The 19,877-nt window shown below is 49.1% G+C and overlaps 1 protein-coding gene across 1 annotated transcript in view; it reads left to right on the forward strand.

Annotated features, from left to right (window-relative positions):
- DNAAF8 (dynein axonemal assembly factor 8) overlaps positions 1-14,018 on the forward strand; it is a 93,897-nt gene extending 79,879 nt beyond the window's left edge. The window contains exons 28-32 of the mRNA XM_050906224.1: positions 1,314-1,434; positions 4,045-4,262; positions 5,865-5,950; positions 9,988-10,057; positions 13,207-14,018. Coding sequence (XP_050762181.1) covers positions 1,314-1,434; positions 4,045-4,262; positions 5,865-5,950; positions 9,988-10,057; positions 13,207-13,284 — 573 coding nt within the window. The 3' untranslated portion in view covers positions 13,285-14,018. The remainder of the gene's footprint in view (positions 1-1,313; positions 1,435-4,044; positions 4,263-5,864; positions 5,951-9,987; positions 10,058-13,206) is intronic.
- Positions 14,019-19,877: the final 5,859 nt, after the last annotated feature.

The following is a 19,877-nucleotide window of genomic DNA, read 5'->3' on the forward strand; positions in this document are numbered from 1 at the left end:
GTGGAAAAGTGCTTTTTCAGATATGTTTGTTCAGTAACCTGTGCTGTAAATTCAGGAGGGCTCAGGGCTCATACTTTAAAGCGAAGTTCCCAGATAGAGTCAACATTGCTTTAGAAGCAGGTCACGGGGAGGAATAGCAACATCATCGATGATTGCTAGGACGCAGTTGGCCCAGGGGCTGTTTTTTTACCAGCTTTTCTCCTATAGCGTTTAGGAATGGATGTGAAGTGGGACAGCTGATAATGTAACTCGCTGGTTGCTGAATGTCTCCCACAGAGTCTGTATACATCCACACGCTCACAGCGTGGAGCACTGCCCTGTTTGTGTGACAAGGGTGTTGTGCCTTGTGCCCTACCAGCAGAGTTACAGGCCCACAGCAGCTAAAAGGGTGGAGCTGTCTCGTGTAAGACATCTCATGCTATGAAGTACAGGCAGTTTACAGAGCTGCTGGGTGCCTGCATCCTTCCCTGCCCACAGACAGAGGCATAAAGACTCAGACTCTTGCCTCTTGGCTTGCGTTGTAGGCAGTGCCGAGAAGCCTACCAGTACTGGTGTGGCCCGCTCCTGCTCATTTGGCCCTTCACACTATGTAGCTGCTGGTCTCTGATTCAAACCACTATAATTTGCCAGTGGCTAAAATGAAACAATAAGTCTTTCCTGTTCAACTAGTTTTGTGTGTCATTTCCACTCTGATCATTTTCTTCTCAAAACCAGAGTTTGAAATGATTGGGTTATGCCCAATGAAGGGATGGAAATTTTTGAGCCTTGAGTCCACGTGGCACAGAGGTGACCCAGCTGAGTTAGTCCAAGGAGATTAGCTCTGGAACTGGAAGCAGCCAGCCACATCTGTAATATGCTTCACTAATGTGGATGCGCTCCCTCTGCAACTCAGTCCAGAGCATCATGACTGTGCTGTGCTGGGACGCGTGGATGTGCCAGTTCATTCAGGGACAGAAGGGAGCCGCTACGGACCAGTGTGCCCCTGGATAAAGATGTCAGACACTCACAGTCCTTGAGTTTCTCGCCTTGAAAAGCTCAGAGCAGAGACCTCAGAAAGATGTCTGGATACAGGACCTTTAAAAGGATGACAAGATGCTGTACTGAATTAAGCCCCGATAAAAAAAGAATGCATGCAAAATGTTCTTGTATCTCTAGACAAGCAGGTGTTTTCTAGGCTGGCAATTACAGAGGTACACAACACCAACAAAAGCATCACAGCTTGCCTGAATCAATACTTAAGAAGTGTTATCCTTCCTGATCAGGTAATGTTGTTCACATGACCTGCCTCTCTCTCCCTCCCCTCCCTCCTGCAGATCTATAACCTGAAACGTGACCCCATAATCAGTTTGGAAATCAACAAGCAGCGCAAGATCATAAAACGTGAAACAGGAGGGCAACTCAATTTATTGGGCTCTCAGCAGCCATGCAATCTTGGTAAGGAAATGCGTAACTCTTGTTATAGATTGAGACTGTTATTGATTAATTGAAGAGCGAGACAAACCATCTGGTGGCAGCAAGATTTGGTATTGATGTCCTTTCAGAAGGGAGAGACAACTTTGAGCTGCAAAGAGCAGCTCCAGTGGAGTCCAGCCATTTAACTGTTTACCTGCCAGGCCTTTCCACTGCCAGTGCTTTCATGGGCTTAAATATAGGGCTGTTCAGAAGTGCTGACCTTATCACCGGCAGAAGAACAAGCACTGTCAACACAGCTAGTGCAAGCAACAGTGCACATTTCTCTGCTGAGCTTTTGCAATGCATTTCAACACCAACTTGGCCACGGTGGTTTGCATGTCCATTCAAAGCCTGCCACAGGAGAGGCCAAGACACCGTAGGGATGGGCAATTGTGAGACGTTTTGTTCTGTGAGTAGATAAATAACAATTTATGCAGGGAGTGCTTTTGGCAGTGTGGACATCTAACTATCAGGAACTGGACTGAGATCTCATTCAGTTCCCACTAGCTGCTGAAAAGCTGCCAGCTCAAAATGACTTCCAGTTATCGTTGGTCTGAATTTGATTTGAAGTCAAAGCTTCAGCAAGCCTGTCAATTCTCTCAGATGCCTACAGTTTCTCTGGGCCTTTTCTGTTGATTTTACTCAATAGGCATGTATACAACACAGGCTGTGATGCAGCACCGTTTATGTCAGGAGATGTAACTAACACATAGGGATGCTTCCATGTTGGGATACTGTGGATTGATCCCAAGCCTTTATAAACAAGCGGTGACCAGGTGAAGCATCCCTGTGGTGTTCACTGGGGAGCAGACGTGTTTGGAACCGGGTCATTCTCATTCCTGTAGCTTGAGTTTTGTGATGTGACTGGCAAGCAGGAGGGTGGGCAGCTGAGAAAATGTTCCTGCGCTACACCTGATTGCTGCAGTTGTTAATCCCAGCAGTAAAACCACAAGATTGTTGTGGACTGGCAGAAGAGTATGATAAAAATGCTACAGAATTAGGGACCATCACATCCCACCTTAAACCCTTACTGATACAGGACTTTTGGGCATTGACTCTGTACCAGCAGGTGCATGAGACAGCACATGTAGAAGTACAAGGAGGATGGTGGTAAGTCAAGGCCTTTGCCTTAATGACAGCATAGCTGCTCGGTAGGCACCAAGTCACTTTTGTGTAGGGGGTCTCTGAAGGAGGATTTTTCCCAAGGTAATTATCAATGAATTCATTTCACTGTCTTATGCTGGCTTTGGGCTATGCCCTACGCATGCTTCACGATCATTACAAAAATCACAAATCCTCAGGCAAGCTCCTTTTCTTACGTTGCACACTAATACATCAGAGACTGACTGCATGAAGGTTTAAGATTTAACTGATGCCTGCGGTGAGGGGTGAGGCCTGTCTTGCAACATTACTGACATTCTCAAGCTGTTGTATGAGTCCTGGAACAAGAGCTTGGCAACTGTGTGTATGTAACAGCAGCTTTTTTGAGATGACCAGGCTGTTCTGCATGTAGCTATCTGACCTTCTGGTCTGGGTAGCTGCAGAGATGTGATCACATCGTTGTGTTTCTGGTGGGGTATGTCAGCTCAAGCTGTGTTCAGAGCACAAAGCTGCAGTGAGAGGAGACTTGCAGGTGTTCCCAGTCCAAAATATCCTGTGTTGCTATTGCTGACAGGCAGGGTATTTCCCCCACCAACCTACTGCACGATGGGGAAGGACCAGGCCTGTAGCACAGGTCTACTGTGACTGAAGCACTTCTTGATTTTTAGAAGAGATTGCAGAAAATAAAATAAAATGAAATAGCTTGTTGTGGAAAGAGCACAGGTATTCTGCAAGCTTTGTACAGCCCAGCGTTGGGAGCAAATCTCAAAATATGTGCCCCTAATTTCCTGCTGCATGAGGATCTCTTTGCTTTGAAGACGTCTAAGCAGAGTAAAAAGGAAACCAGTGTACAGCCCTGATGTGTTTGTGTCTCAGAAAATGTATTTCAAAGAGTTACTGTCCTGGAAAAGCAAGTACACGTGATCTCTGAACTGTCAGGCACAATATAGTAAGCGCCTCCAGCAAGCCAGACACATCATTCACTTTATGGTCTCATCTTGAACACTAGAGGTAGCTCTTGCACACAAAGAAACCTCTCCTTTCAGCAAATAATTATCACAAAGCTGCTGCCTAATGGACAGACAGATTTATCATGAGGAAAATATGAAATACATTAAGTCTTACGTATGCTGATCAGAATTACATTTTGGATTATAAAAGCAGCTGGATTAACAGATTTTTTTTGCTTGGAAGAAATAAATGGAATAGTATCTCCTGTAGCAAACCAGCAGTTGTCCTTGTCTGACTCCTGAAATGAGGTCACTACTGCTGTCTTGTGATCTCCAGATACGTACACGTAGGCATACAGCAGTTTGACAGTTCAGGATGAGCAGTCGCATCTGTGAACATCCCAAATGATATAACAATGCCTGAGTGCCTCTGATCTTCCAGTTACTTGTCTGTGGCAGGGAAAAATTACTTAGAGGGCTAACAGTTGTGGGGGGTAGATATAAAACAAGCATCCATTGTGTTTTCATCTTTTCCCATCAGGTCAGCCATTGCTTGATAACCTCTGCCAAACCACTTGCCTCGTATTGCCTGGGATAATCCTTCGGGGTTCAGAGCACCCACCTTATGTCGAACTGCTTGATCAGCTTATTGGCAAAGATTTCACAGTGACTGGAGTACGCCTCACTGTCCTGGACGCCCCACAAGCTCACTGCATCTCTGAGACACTAAGCAGGGCAAAGTGCAGTGTTGCAGCAAAGGTATGAAACAGCTGGAGTTGTGCTTTGCTTCCTTTGCACAAAAGAAGAGCCTTTTAATGTCCTGCTGTGCTAAGATATCCAGGCTAGCTCTGAGCAAACTTGCTTTGGTAGCAGTATTAGTACAGCACTGCATCTGAGCTCTTATACCACTGGTAAGTAATGTGGGCAATGTGCCTTGCTAGCTAGTCCCTGCCTTGTGTTCCTGTATCTCTGCTAGCTCACTAACACCTAACCTTGACATCATTATGTGTGAACGTATGCTTAATGTGGATGGCACATCCCCGTTAAACATTTTATTCTATTCACCTATCAGGGTGCAGTTGCTGCTATTATGTATGTTCTGCTGCTATATCCTGTCTTGTTTTTCCATATAAGTACGGTTTCTGTTTCCCTTTCTCTAATCACACCCCGTTAATCCTCTTCTACGATGCTAAATAACCCTTCCACGTTTTGGACTGTGCCCTGGAGTCCTAGGCAGAGATTTCATTTTGCTTCTCATTTAGTTGGTGCTGACAGCTCAAGCCGCAGTCCAGCATGGGGTTTGAGCAAGTGTTCACGGGGCTTAAGCATGAGATGTGCTTCTGGGGTGAGCAGATACATTGCTGTACATCAGCAGAGTATCTGGCCCAGACTGTTTTTCTCTTTGCACTTGGTGTAGGATAAGCCCACCATTTCAGGAACCTTACTAGGGCAAAGCAGTAAGGTAGAATGTGCAAGAAAGTGGTGTCAGGAGCACAGAGTAAACAAGGGGGGAAACTACTTATACTGGAAGTAGCAATCAACAAAGGGCTGTCAGAGACACACAGCAGTCCCTCTGAAAAAATACAGACAAACATTTGTGCTTCCAGCCTTTCAGTTAGAAGAGTCTTAGGTGCTATCTGTAATAAGAACAGGTAAGATCTTTTCAGGTTGTGATTTTTTAAACTGACAGCATCCCTTTGAAGTACATCTGTATAGAATAGCAATTACATCTAGCATCCAATTAGTCTAAGCACTACTTTCTTCTCCTGCGGTTCCCCTGAGGATGCCATCCCTCTGCACTCGGGAATGTGCACAGCTCTCTAGGAAGGACAAAGCGAATCAGCGTGTGGGAAGGAGAGCCATGGCAGCAGCACTGCTCTCCTGGTGATGGAAACGTTTCCTCCTGTCAGAGATGAATTACTCTGGGCAGAGCTGGCATGTTTCCAGAAGGGTCTGGCACTGCTGAGCCAAAGGTGAACATTACAGCATTTGCTTTCCCTTGCCAGAAGGGAGATGGGCTCCTTCAAGTAGTAAGTGTTTCTGCTACAGTATCTCAATGTTTAACGTTATCTCCGTATTCCTGCTTCCAGCAGACTTAGTGACTGAATAACACACCTAAGTAACCTGCTTATTTTCACTCTGAGAGAAGGGAACAGAAATAATAGTATGCCATAGGAGCGAGATAACTAACAGTTCAGATATGATAGTCTTTCAATTTGAAAGAGTCTGTTGCTTTGTGACTTTCATCCCCTCACACAGCACACAAGCAGTTATCTGCGCTGTCAGCAGTTCATCAGTGAGGCTTACAGACTTATTTAAGTGGATAGCAACACCAAAGCTCTGTTCTTCCCTCTCTTGTAGTGTTCCCTCTTAATGGATGGTTTGTGTCTGGTGCTAGCAGCACAGCGAGACAATGCGGTCATTTGCTTCGACTCCCTGCTGGACAGGTAAGTGAGGACAATATCGCTTTAACAGCACTGTCTGAACCCCCTGCTAGAGAGCTTGTGATCTGAAGGAGGGCAGCTGACTTTCTTCTCTGTAATTCGCTTCCAGCTCAGACTCCCATGGGGTCAGGTGCCACTCAAAGGCAACCCATTCTTCCTAAGTTATGTTGTTGTTAATGGGTCAATACCTCAGAATGTTCCCCCGTTTCAAAGTCAGGTGTCCTATACTCAGGACCTTAAATACTGAGTTGTGTTGTTTGTTAAGGACTTGGAGTGTCTGTGAGGCTTGGCGGCATGGTTCCACGAATACAGGGAATTCCCTGAAATAAGAGCTCACATTGGGAATAGACCTGCCGAATCAATAAAATTCCTAGGAGAAATATCTTAGCAGATTCTATGTTTGCTATGAAAAAAAAAAAATACTTAAAATAAACGCCAGAGAGCAAAATAAAAAATTAGCCTCTTAAATAAATCACCAGAAATGCTGGGTAGAGGATGTATAAGCCTGGTAAAACAAACAGAACACCTCTACAGGGACTGATTAGTGAAATAGAATGATTATCAGGCCAATTAACCCACTGTTCCCCAGAGGGAAAATTTCCTTGCACAGGGGCTGGTATTTGGCAATGCGATGTGTAGTTCATGCACATGGTTTCCTCTGGGAAAGGAAGCCAAGAGAGTCTTTTTTTCTGACGCATTTGGTATAGAGCAGTCCAGCAGCCACACCGATAAGACTGTCATGACTTTTGCTGTACCATCTGGAAGACTTCCAGATAACACCATCAATGGGACAGGAATAAGGAATTCAAGGATGCTGGAGTTTACAAGCATCAAGGGGATCAAATCTGAACATCCAAGTTGGTAGACACCTTGGAGTTCTCGTACTTTGATGAAATGTTACGGTGCTCAGTCACAAGGCCACACCTGGGAAGAACAGTTGGAACACATTTCATTGGTAACTTTTCAAAAATGTTTTTAAGCTGATGACAAAATTTAGACATTGCTCCCATTCATTTAAAATCACACCCTTGGGAGCCACATCCCAAACCTTTCACCCTGCAAGGTACAGCACTAAGGGGAAGCAAACAGCAAGTTACCCAAGATCTTTCTAGTGAGTTTTCTCCTGCTCTTTCCCTGGTTTACAGGAAAAAAGTGAGCTGTTGGGAACCCCAGTGATCACTGCTGAAGGTAGTTCTGGGAGAGTGGCTCTCAGCTCTGCTGACAACCAACACAAGATCCCCACCTCTTTATTTTCCCCAGGCTTTTGCTCATCAGTCATGGGTGCTGCATAACAAGATCAGCTGCAGCCCAGTGCTTCCCTCTTCTGTAGGCTTAACTCGATATGTTTTAAGATTGCCAGTCTCAAGGCAGCACCCCCAGAGCAAACCTTGCACTGGTTTCTCACTGCCATTCACAGTGAGCCGAGGGGCTGAGAAGGAAGCAGGGAGGAATAGGTGCCAGTCTCAGCTGCGTCTTTCACCCCTCATCCTGGTCTGTGCCAGTATGGCTGGCTGTCCAAAGGATAAACTTCCTTGCCGAACTGCAAAGTACGTGTGCGTAAATTATGGCTGTTAGGGGGCACTCCCAAATGGCAGGATCCACTCTGCCTCTTACCCCAGTGCCAGAACTAGGGATCATGCAGCCATTTAAAACCAGCTCTACAAAACAAAATATTTGCCTTCATGATCGATGATGCTTGTGGAAGGGAGGGGCAGCAAGGTGTGCCCAAGGATGGGGAGGAGGGGAGGCAGTGATCCTCAGGTAGATCAACTTTAGCCAACAGTAAGCTCATATCCTTATTGTATCATAAGCTATCGTACTGTTTAAAATCAACTTTGCAAATATCTTTGAAAACCCGGCCTGACTTAACTAGTGTCTCGTAAGGACACCGTGCTAAGACATCTTCATTGCCTAGTTTATATTTCAAAATAACATCTGAGGTTAATTACACTTATGACTCCATCAGCAGGAGCCACGTGACCTTTCTTGTACTGAGTAAATCACTGTATATTTATTTCACTCTTACTGCCACGGCCCAGGATTCCAATACCTGCACAGGTTCTGGCTTGCATTTCAGCTGCATTGCTGAAGCACCATGGTGTAAGAGATTATTTTACGGCCCTGGGAGTTGATTCACAGCTGAGCCACATCACTTAGGCTTTGTGCCATGGGGAGAAATGTTGCCATCTGTATGGAAGCCTGGGATATGATGTCAGAGATGGGCTGTGATAAGAAGGAGGAATCAGGTGTTGAGAGGAACAATGCGGGCTTTGCTAGTATAACTGCTCGTAGTTCAGAGCCTATTAAAGCATTCCTAAGCCAGCTCTAGCAGTGGCACATCGAGGAGCGACATTCAATCGCTGGAGGATGCGCTGTGCAGAGCAGTTGCCTTGAAGACAGACACAGACCCTCATAACTGTGTAGTGATTATTGTTCAGCAGGAGCAGTGCCCACTCTGTCTGTTCTCTGGACATCTATGAAGGCATTATTTCTGCACCAAAGGGCAGGAAGAACAGAGTAAGGGACAAAATTTATGCAGGTGGGGACACAAAAGCAGCCTGTGAGTTTGATTGACTGCCAAGAGTGGAGCCAAAGTAGGAATCTGGGAGAATCTGGGAGGGTGCCAAGGGTAACTCATAGGGCAGAGTGAAGTAAGTGTTTGGAAGAGGTGAGGGGAAGCTGAAGCACAGCCTAAAAGCAATGGGGACCGCGGGGAGAATCGAGAGAAGGAAGTGACACAATCCTATCCGCAGACAAGGAAAAATGATGTGAGACTTACCTTTCTTGTTCTGTCAGCATCCGGCTGCCTGGATCTCCAGTATAAAGCATTTGAATTTTCCCTGTCATAACTTGTTTTTACAGCCAGATTTCCTAGCTGCGGGGTGGCAGAGGGAAGAATTTACAAGTAGATTCAAAGCAACTCCTGGAAGAAAGGCATGCTCTGCTTTTTATGCATGACAAACTAGATCTAGCTGCCTTAATAGGTCATACTGATTTAATAGTGATTACTCCTCTATGGTTATTTGAGCTTTTAAAAAGTACTTTCAGGTGCCCGTAAGATTGTTAGGACCTACCTATATTGTGCACGGTCTTTAAGAACTCACCTAGTTAACATTGTACTGAACTCAGTAAGCAGTGTTCGACTAAAGCACGCCGAAAACCTAGCTGCATCAGAAGAAAACTGGTGTAAACTAGGCCTTATACCTTCCTGGTTTTAGACAACGTAGTGCAATCAGAACAAAAGTCAAGTGTTAAGGAACTTAGCTGGATGTTATTCTCTCTGATGAAACATTCTTACCAAGTGTTAATTGCTGTTAGCGGGGAGTGATGTTATCCCTATAGGAAGCTCATCTCTGGGAGCTTTGGAGGGAAAGGAGATGTAGAAATAAAAAAAATGAACACACGAGATGTAAAATCTTGGAGCTGTTGAAAACCACTGAAGGGAAAACTGTTGCCAAGCACAATACCTGGATATGGGGGCAGGGAGCAGGGAGTGGTTTCCAAAGCCTCTGGAGAGTTTTCCAGCCTAAGACTCTGAGTGTGCATAGAGTCAGTTTAAAAGGCAATTTTGAAATTTGTATCTTGCCTTTTAATTTCTCTTGAATTTGTCTTGTGGTCAGCTCATGTGTGGCTTGAGGTGGACCAGAGCAAAACAAGGACTAGTGAAGCAGCCCCTGCTGCTGAAGGCAGCTTAGAAAGTCCTGGGTTTTGGGGAGAACGCACAGATTATCTTTGTTGAGGAAAAGACCCTTGCGCAGAGCTAACTATCTACATTTATGTGTATTTCCCACTGCCCCAGAGACCCCATTATGCAACAGGTCATTACTGTTTGTTTGAAGGCTTATATTTTAAGAATCCAAATCCATTTATACAAAGCTTTGTAAAACCCAGGATTTATCTGTGTAAAGAAGTTCAGTAACAGATGCACATGGCCAGAGTTGCTGGCACAGAGCATAGTCCTCCTCAAAGCTAGGTCATCTGCAGTCTGTGACAGCTTAGATGGCAAAGTAACACTGGTTTCCATTTTTCTTTACCCCCAGTGTCTGTTCGCAGAAGCAGTCAGTCCGGGACACTGCGCAGCATCTCCTTTATCCCCAAAATGAGAATCAGGCAAGTAGAGAAGTTTATGGTACAGATATGTGTCCTTTGTGCCCCTGTGATGAATGAAACTTGTCAAAATTGGTTGAAGTTTAGAAGAAAATTTTAACTTGTATGAGATAGAGGTGGTGCCTCATGACAGCCCCAAGCCTTGGCTTATACTGAGAGCCCAGCACATGGTGGAAGGTGAGACCAAAACCCTGTCAAACTGTCTTCCACATTACAGCGGTGGCACTATTTTGAATCAAAATATTTGGAGACTTTGATAAAGATTCAATATTTTCCATAGATGTCAGTTACTTTTTATGAAGAATCAACACTTAGTAAGATTATCTGTGATACTTGTCAAAAATCAGTGACAGGAAATGTTCATTCAGCCCTACTGCTAAGCTGGCACATGTCCTATGTTCAGGAAGTTATGTTTCAGAAGCCCAAATCCAAATGGAAGAGGAGAAATTAAGCCATTAGCCATTCCAGGGATGGGCTAGCTGAATATTTTTCTCAGTAGTTCATCCCAAGAAAGGAAACACTAAGCTCCAGATGTGGGCAGCTAGTGGGAATAAACTGCATAAATACCTTTAAAACCCTGGCTGTAATCGTCAAAGTTTAGTACAAAACAAACAAGAGATTTGGATAGAGGAGGCAGTGCCTGAAGAGTTAGGACTAGGAGGTGTAAAAGAATTGGGGAGAATGAGAAATGGCAGCAAGCGGACAAGCCTCTCCTCTGGATCCCTTTTGCTTCCCCAAAAAACCCAGCAGGAGAGCGAGATGTGTTTGTAACCTCATATAACATATCAGAGCTGCTGCCTTCAGTACCAGTGCTCTAAGACTGAGCCTTAAAAGATACAGAGCCCTCTTTGAAGTCTGTGTTTCTGCTTTTAACACAGGCAAAACTACCCCAAACTTCCCAAAAGCTGTACAGCTGCTGTTTTCAGCAGCTTTCCCTAAGGCGCAGTAAAATTCTCCCCGGGCGTAGCTGGGATTGTACGCGCTGCAGTGCCTGGGAAAGTCTGCCTGCACAGCTCAGCGATAGCTGCAAGGCTGTCATAGCACAGCACTTACTGCTGCCAGGGTGCCAGGCTGTTGCCAAGTAATGTGACAGGGCAGCAAGTCCAGGCTGTCTTCTGATTTGCTTTGAAAAGGACATTACATATCTCTGGCTGACATAAAATCCCTTCTGCTTCACGGCTATGGGGAATCAGCCTATCAGAAAGGGGCTTATAGTACTTTCTGGGATAGATAAGAGAAAAAGCAAATACGCTGAGCCCTTCTCCCTGCTTCTGGCAGCCTGGGCCACTGAGTCAAATCCCTCTGGTGCTGGTGGAAGCAGGGGCTACTCACAGCAGTTCAGAGTTTAGACCGTGAGTCTAGTCCTGGGACAGCAGGGGCTGCAGCGCTTCTCGTTGTGGGTTACAAGAAGCGCAGCAGCAAGTAATGTTTATTTTCAAATGGGCCTTTTGCTCCAAAGTTCAGGGTAGGTTTAGAAATCACAGAGTGAGATCTGAGGAGCAAGCTCACCAGGGAATGACTGTACCTCAAAGGATGTCCCTAGAAATGATGTTTGATCCTCTGATCTCTTGCTAATGAGTTTATGAAATGTCAGCCAGGCTTTCCAGGTCAAAGCTAATGAGCAACAACATGATATCAGGCAAAGTTCAGGCGGGTTAAATGAACATGGATTTCAAATCCTCGTGGTTTGAGCAGAGTTGCAGCATTTACTGGTTGAGCCATGGAAGTGAAAAGGAATTTCAGACTTGCTCCCTGTGTGATTTGGGACTAGGCAATGGGATGAGAAATCAGCTTTCCAAATGTGGACTATTTCAGTGCTGACATCTGTGTCTGGGCCAGTTGTCTTGCCTCCTTCTGCAGTCACTGAGAGAAGCAACCATTTCTATAGCACTTTTCACCTGCCCTATTTGCAACGTCTGCCTTAGGAGCAGATGAATTCATGCTTTGGAAGTTCCTTATTCTCACGCAGTGACCCTGCAGATGCCTGCTCCCCATGCAGGCTTATCTTGGGCACATGCAGACCAGCTCACATCTGGAAGTGACAGAGCCATGTTTTGTTGATGCTGCCATTAGAGGCTGTTGAACTTCCAGTGGACTTCTTTGAGGCGGTCCCAGATGTCCCTGCACCTGGTCCATACCCAAGCTGGAACCTCCCTGGCGATGAGAGCGCTGTCAGGGAGTGCTGTGCTCAGCCTCAGGACTGTGATGTCCTGTGGCTGAACAGTTTCTCCTCACATGCAGCTCTGCACCGTGGCTGGGCTGAGATCGTGAGGCTGGGGTGGCCGTCCCTCAGTGGCGGTGCAGTACGTCACTGACCTGCCACCATTAGCGCGTCAGAGTAGGGAGACGGCATGATCTCTGCACAGCCATCCCTCAGTAAGAGCCCACGGATGTGCAGTCGAGCCTCCACTGGCAGGCAGCGCTAATCCCTCCACTCTGCCTGGAGCCCTGAAGCTGTTGCCAGCAGCCACAATGGCTGCTCCGGCATCTCCCTCCCTGCAGAGACAGCTGAAACCTGGGACTGGAGCAGAGCGACACAAGGAAAACACATCCCAGCCACTCTTGGCATGATCCTTAGCCCCTCAGCAGCAGGCAGAAGGGCTGGAGTCCTATAAGAGAGACCTAAAAACCTATGAGGAGAGGCAGAGTGCTGGCAGGAGGAGGGCCCCAAGGGCTGTGTGGGATGGACTGTCAGCACAGCATGTATGATGCTGTAGGGGAACATGGTGTTCATTAGCACAGTCAGAATTACAGACTGGTCCTGGAGCCCTTGGCACTAAGCTGGCCTCCGCATCTCTGTAGCAGCCATGCCAAAGAGCTGCACAGGAGCGAGGGTTGGGAAGGAGAGGCAGAGCAGCCAGGGGGGAGGGAGCTGGATTTCCCACTTGGCACTTTGCATGTTGTTGGTTTTCTTCAGTTCCTTGAAAATATGAATCTTGAGAACGGCCAAACAGTAGTCACAAGTAGCAGACATTTCCCTGCTGTGGGACACTCATAGCCACCTCTGTGCTGGGATTAATTCAACCTGGTAAATGTCCTCACTATGCTGCCTGCCTGCAGCTTGCACGAGAAACCTACCTCTGAAAAGAAGTTGCTTTGCGATGCACAGAAATCACAGCTCTCCCCCAACCCCTTCCTTCTTTTCTCCCCAGGCCGAAGAGCTGCTCTGTTGCCTTTTTGACTCCCTGACATCTGAGAGCATCTACCGAATTGAATCCCAGGATTGCTAGCCAAGATGGTCAAGGCCCCCAAGCAGCCCATGGGTGGATGCCACTGCGGGTATCTGTGCAGATGGACACACAGGGGACTCCTAGCCTCTGAGAGCACTCATATGTGTTTGTCATTAAAACATAAAGTCTGAAGTATGGTATTAGCATCACTTAGATAAATGAGAGTGGTGGGAGGAAGGATCAGTGCCCAAGAACAAATCTTTCTGAACTGTAGCCATGATTTCTAGTGGAATGCATTCAGAGACAATCTGCTTGTGTTCATAGAGCAAGGTTTGGAGCATTCCTCTGGCCGGGAAAAAGTCAGGAAGTAAAGTAAACACAGGGGCAGGTGTTCACTGCTGTCTTTCTCTTGGGTGCTTGGGGACTCCATCTTCCCCAGGCCTCAAAGACATTATGGAGAGACTCCATTTTCTGCTGCTACTGTGTTCTTTGAACCAAAGACAAAAGCACAGTAAATAAAATGGAAATGGTCTGAGGGAAGGTTGGATCCCTGGAGAGTTCAGTACACCAGGTAGAGCCATTGAATAAGATTAAAAGCTGGACAGCTTAATGTTCACTTGCCTCTGCTCCGGCAGCCCTGTTACCAACTGTCTCTGCCCAGCCCCAGCTCGCTGCCCTGCCCTGGGCACACAACCCTGCCTCTTCTTCCTCTGTCTACAGCCGCTGATCCTAGCACGATTCCTCCTCGGCCGAGTCCTTTCTATGAGCTCTCCAGCAAGGAAGCTGGTGTTAATACAAAGGCCCTCAGTCTTCCTGGGACCTACTGGGCAAATTCAGCTCCTTTGGGGAAGACTCTTTTCAGCCCAGGAGGCCTCATGTTCCTATCTGCCCTGCTAAGGCAAAGACTTAGACATGCGCATGCATCTAGTTCCAGACATCACAGACATAGCAAGAACAGTCCCTGTGCGTTCTCCAAGTGGTATTAAGGCAGAGCAGCGCGCAGGTGGCTGGCCAGCCCACCCTCTGGGTGCTGCTGGCAGGGTGAACCCCTTCTGTGCACAGCCTTTCCCTCTGTGAGAGCCTGGTATGAGGAGTCCTCCTCCCCAGCCGCTAGCTCGCACAAACTGTGAGAACGCAACACCTCTGAGATCTCTGTCCCCTCTCAGACTAGGCTGAAAGTGTCTAGTAAGTCCAAAAGCTGTTAGACGTCTGGCGCTGCAGGCTTTGCTTCCTCAGCTGGTAATAGTCCTAACACAGTCTCTCCCCTTTTCTGCTGTTTCTCACCTTGAAACAGCAAAAAGAGATTGTCACGGTCAGCTGGGTGAAGGGGGAACACAGACAGGGGACCTGGCCCAACCTCGCACAGCAGTTCAGTGTCAGAACTTGGAAGTAGTCTCCAAAACTCCGCTCCCCAGCACCATTCTGCCTGGACAGGCTGTTTGGGCTTTATGGTGGGACCAAACATCTCCTGAAGAGAAGCTCCAGAAACACGCGCCCGCAAGGGAAGCAGGCAGCTGCCCCGGTCCCCCGGGAGGACGGGGTCTCGGGAGTCAGCGTGACGGAAAAGCCTACTTTGCTCCTGCAGCTAAGTAGGCCATTTCCTGCACTCCAGGCGCATTTCTGTCATGCTTGTAAGCCACGTACGGCTTTGAAACAAATGAAAATTAAAAGGATCCACCCCCAGCACTTGGGGAATTTGATCTGAAAAAGGAGCGTGTTGGAATAAAACGCAGCCAGATAGCAGCTGAAAGACAAGGCCTGCAGAGCTACGTGCAAGAAAGGGGCATGCGGGGCCAGCGGCAGCCCTGCACCCAGCCAGCGTAGCGGCATGTGGGCCACCAGCACTGTGTCCGACTCGCCTGGGCCCTCAGATCTGTGAAAAATGGGATCACGGGGAGCTGGACATCAGGAGGTGATGCTCTGGTGACTGGCAGCAGTCAGCCTGGGGAGGTGACATCCCGTTCGGACACCCCTGGCCCCGTCTGGACTTGCCAGCAGGCAGGAGCTCTCTGAGCTTCGTGGCAAGAGTTGAGACCATGACTCTTAATTCACCATGTAATCAACCAGGGCCTGGCGCAAAAGGCACCCCGTACCACATCCCCTTCCAGACAGCCCCGCTGCCGAGGCTTGTTCTTTGTGAGCCTCCATCCACCAACGTGCAAAGACCCGTGCCTCAGTTTCCCATCTATGAAATAGAGGTAACAGCTCTGCCGTGTCCCCCAGGCACACCAGCAACATCATAAAAATGGGGCAGCACCCAGACATTTTTGAGCGAGAGGCTGCTGCAGTGTCTTCGCTTCCTATTTTAAAGCCCAGCTAATTAGTCTCAGCGTAACAAACTAGCACGCCCTGCACAGAGCAGGGGAAAGGATCATCCTCTGATATTTCCAAAATGCCAGGATTCCATAAATAACCTCGCCAGCGTTTCCTCCCAGAGCACCCTACTCCTCTCCGGAGAGCTGACAACCAGGAGCGCCACGGACCCTGCAGAAATCAATCCCGTCACCCCACCGCCAGCTCCGTCAAAGGGAGCTGCAGCTCACACGCTGTTTTTCCCTGCAAACTGCCACAAGGCAGCCAGGATTAGCTAATCAGAGCTGAGGAGCAAATTAATGATTGCTAGAACTAGGAGAAAGGCAGATTTGATTGGAGATTGCCAGCTTTGCAGCTGGCTCCTACTTGCAAACAATTCATTTAGATTATGAAAGCAAGAAATTGAGTACAAAACCCCCTAGATTGTTTGCTTCCTAGAGAAAGAAAAGAAAAGAAATGGAATTTAGATTAAAAATTATGCAGAATAGTATTAATTCCCCACCCTCTTGTGCCTCCCCTCTTGCTGGAAAACCAGAGCTAATCAGAATTTAGCATTGTTCTGCTGCTAGTGTCAGAGCTGCCTCAATGGAGGAGAGATAAAACACAGTAGGTGGCATTGTGTGTTAACTCCTTAGGGTCCTGTGATAAGAAAGATGGGAGCGCGGCGCCCGGTGCTGATCTCCCATTTTTCCAGCGTGCTCCGGCCCGATCATCACCTCCCTTCAACAGGCAAGTGCCTCGGGGTGCAGAGCGGCTCCTCGCCCTGTGCAGAGCTCGTCGCTGTGCCCCAGCACCGTCGGGTGCAGGCACGTTGTATTTATTCACCGCGTGGAGGGCTCGGTAGCTCTCGCGTGAGCCCTTTGCTCTGCCTTACAGCGAATTGGTGTCCCGAGGGATGCAGAGGTGCTGGGTGCTCTTCCCTATCGCGAGCACAGGCAGACAGCTGCACTCATGTCATTCGTAGCTTTCTAGCTCACTGTGTTCCCCTTTGTGCCAAGGACAGATTTAACTAATTATCAATTAGGCCTAGAAATCACCACCTGGCTGCCACCAGCAGCAGCGGGACACTGATATCAAGCCGGGTGAGCGGAGGAGGACCGTAACGGTTCTCTTATCAGCGCTGAGCAAGGCGCGCGCACGTGACCGTGCGATTCACAGGTGGAGGAGCTGAACTGGCAGCCGATCCGCTCTCCCGCTCCGCTCTGCCGAGGAGCTGCAAGAGCAGCTCATCCCCGGTGAGCACGCACCGGCTGCGCCCTTCTCCAGGCAGCACCGGTGCAGGGTCGGCGTCCAGCAGCTGCCGGGAGAGGTGGGTGACATCTCTCTGCTGACCCTCTTTCGGCCACCAGTGCAGGCTCATTAGCTGCTCGGAGGTTTTTCAGTCTGGCCAAACTGACTCTTCCACCACCCCCCAAATTAAAATGACAAGGAAAAACCCAAAATAAAATTAATCACCTCAGAGCAAAACTTGTGGGTATGTCACTTTGATGTTCCCCATCAACCTTACTTCTGCTGTATTAAGCAGATTTGAAAACATGCAACGCCTGGAATTGAAACAACCCCCTAACACCAACATGTGGATTTGATTTGGGCCAGAATAGTTCTTGTTCTTTTTTTTTTTTCCCCCTTAACAATTACCTTCACCCCAAAAAATTGTTTCTGCTCCAGCCCTATGCACGTGAACCCTGCTGAGCACCGGGGATGTCTCACATCACCGCTCAGACCTGCCAGCCTGAAAATCACTCCACAGCAAACAGGATTTACTGCCCTCCCTGTGAACTGCATAGGCATGGCCTTGAAATTGGGCGCTGGTTTTCATCTCCGGAGGCCCACGACTGGCTCGGGAAGCAGGAGGAGCTGAGGGACCTGCTGGAGCTGTGTCTGGATCAGCCATCCTCGCTGGGCTCGATGATCTTGGTCCGCACACTTCCCACGCTCACAAATATTTGCCTTGTTCTAGCTGGCATAGCCATAAGCACCTCTCTCTTGGCCGAGAGCCGCCGCTGTTGGATTTCCAGGTGTCTCTGCATCTAGAGGGCTTGCTGGGCCACCACACGAGAGACCTGGCCATGCCGGAGAGCTGAAATGCTTCAGGCATTAGTGAGGCCGGCGTCCAGGATGAGGATAGGGCAAATCGTGCCTGACCAATTTGGTGGCCTTCTACGACGGGGTTACAGCGTTGGTGGATAAGGGAAGAGCGACTGACGTCATCTACCTGGACTCGTGCGAAGCATTTGACACTGTCCTGGACGACATCCTTGTCTCTCAATTGGAGAGACATGGATTTGACGGATGGACCACTCGGTGGATAAGGAATTGGCTGGATGGTCGCACTCAAAGAGTTGCGGTCAACAGCTCGATGTCCAAGTGGAGAGCAGTGACGAGTGCCGTTCCTCGGGGGTCTGCATTGGGACTGGCGCTGCTTAACGTCTTTGTCGGCGACATGGACAGTGGGATCGAGTGCACCCTCAGCAAGTTTGCCGACGACACCAAGCTGTGTGGTGCGGTCAACACGCTGGAGGGGAGGGATGCCATCCAGAGGGACCTGGACAGGCTGGAGAGGTGCGCCCTTGCGAACCTGAAACAAGTTCAGCAAGGCCAAGGGCAAGGTCCTGCACGTGGGTCGGGGCGATCCCAAGCACGAATGCAGGCTGGGCGATGAGTGGATTGAGAGCAGCCCTGCCGAGAAGGCCTTGGGGGTACTGGTGCATGAAAAACTGAATATGAGCCAGCAACGTGCGTTTGCAGCCCAGAAAGCCAACCGTATCCTGGGCTGCATCAAAAGCAGCGTGGCCAGCAGGTTGAGGGAGGGGATTCTGCCCCTCTGCTCCGCTCTGGTGAGACCCCACCTGCAGCGCTGCGTTCAGCTCTGGGGCCCTCAACATAAGAAGGACATGGACCTGTTGGAGCGAGCCCAGAGGAGGGCCACGAAGATGATCAGAGGGCTGGAGCACCTCTCCTGTGAAGACAGGCTAGGAGAATTGGGGTTGTTCAGCCTGGAGAAGAGAAGGCTCCGGAGAGACCTTATGGCAGCCTTCCAGTACCTAAAGGGGGCCTACAGGAAAGCCGGAGAGGGACTTTCTACAAGGGCATGTAGTGACAGGACAAGGGGTAATGGCTTTGAACTGCAAGAGGGGAGATTTAGATTAGATGTAAGGAAGAAGTTCTTCACTGTGAGGGTGGTGAGGCACAGGAACAGGCTGCCCAGAGAGGCTGTGGATCCCTGGCAGTGTTCAAGGCCAGGCTGGATGGGGCTTTGAGCAGCCTGGTCTAGTGGAAGGTGTCCCTGGCCATGGCAGGGGGGTTGGAACGAGATGATCTTTAAGGTCCCTTCCAACCCAAACCATTCTGGGATTCTATGATTCTATGATATGGCAGGGGTGGTGGCTGGTCCCCACCGGGGGAAGCTTGTGCCTCTCCATCATCTTCCTGGGGTGGGATCAGGACCCGGGCTCTAGTCCCAGCTCTGTCCCATCGGGCGGGCAGTGGCCCTTCTCCATTCCTTGATCTCCATCTTCCTGGGGCACCATCTCCCAGGCCAGTCGCAGCAGGAGCCGCTGATTAATTGGTACTTGGCAATTCCCCATTGACAGGGGCTGGAGGAGCACAAAGGGCGGTTTGTCTGCTGCGAGCTTTGATAAAGCAGGGCCAGGGATGACTCAGAGGTGGGTAATTAAACTGGTTGGAACAGCGGATGGCTCAGGCAGAAATACCAGCCCGGTGCGCGAGGAGCTCATTGAACTGCTTTAACTGGGTCATGCGGGAGACAGGTGCTGGCAGCGCCTTGTGGGGGCTCACCTGGTTGTGGCGCAGCCCCAACCCCACAGCAACACCAATCCCCGTCCCAAAGAGCGGCCAGGTTTGCTCCGTTAGAGCCGGGCAGAAGCTCTGTCAGGAGAGTTTCACATGGTGCAGGGTTAAGCTGGGGGCTGCTGGTACTGCAGGCGCTCCTGGGGAGCTCGGTCGAAGGGCTGTAGGGTGGGTCAGTCGGTCTGTCTGTCTCCATCCATCCATCCATCCATCCATCCATCCACCCATCCATCCCCACTCCCAGCATGCAAAACCATCACATGCCCAGGTGCCTGCAGGAGAAAACCAGCTGGGCTCTTCCTGCCCTTGGCTGTAAGACCCATCGCAGGCTGGGATTGGTCTGGGAGGTAGGGACTCCTGACCAATCACCTGCTGTCTCTGGCCAATCCCGCATGTCCCTGCTCCTGCCTCGGCCAATCACATGCAGCTGCTGCTGCCAGGAGTGCTATATAAACCCTTGGGGCGGGCCTGGGGGCTTGTGCTGGTGGGGCTCTGCTGGGCTTGGGGCAGCTGTCCTTGTCTTGGGGCTG

Source organism: Gymnogyps californianus, chromosome 15 (genome assembly GCF_018139145.2).
Source record: "Gymnogyps californianus isolate 813 chromosome 15, ASM1813914v2, whole genome shotgun sequence".
Lineage (NCBI taxonomy): Eukaryota > Metazoa > Chordata > Aves > Accipitriformes > Cathartidae > Gymnogyps > Gymnogyps californianus.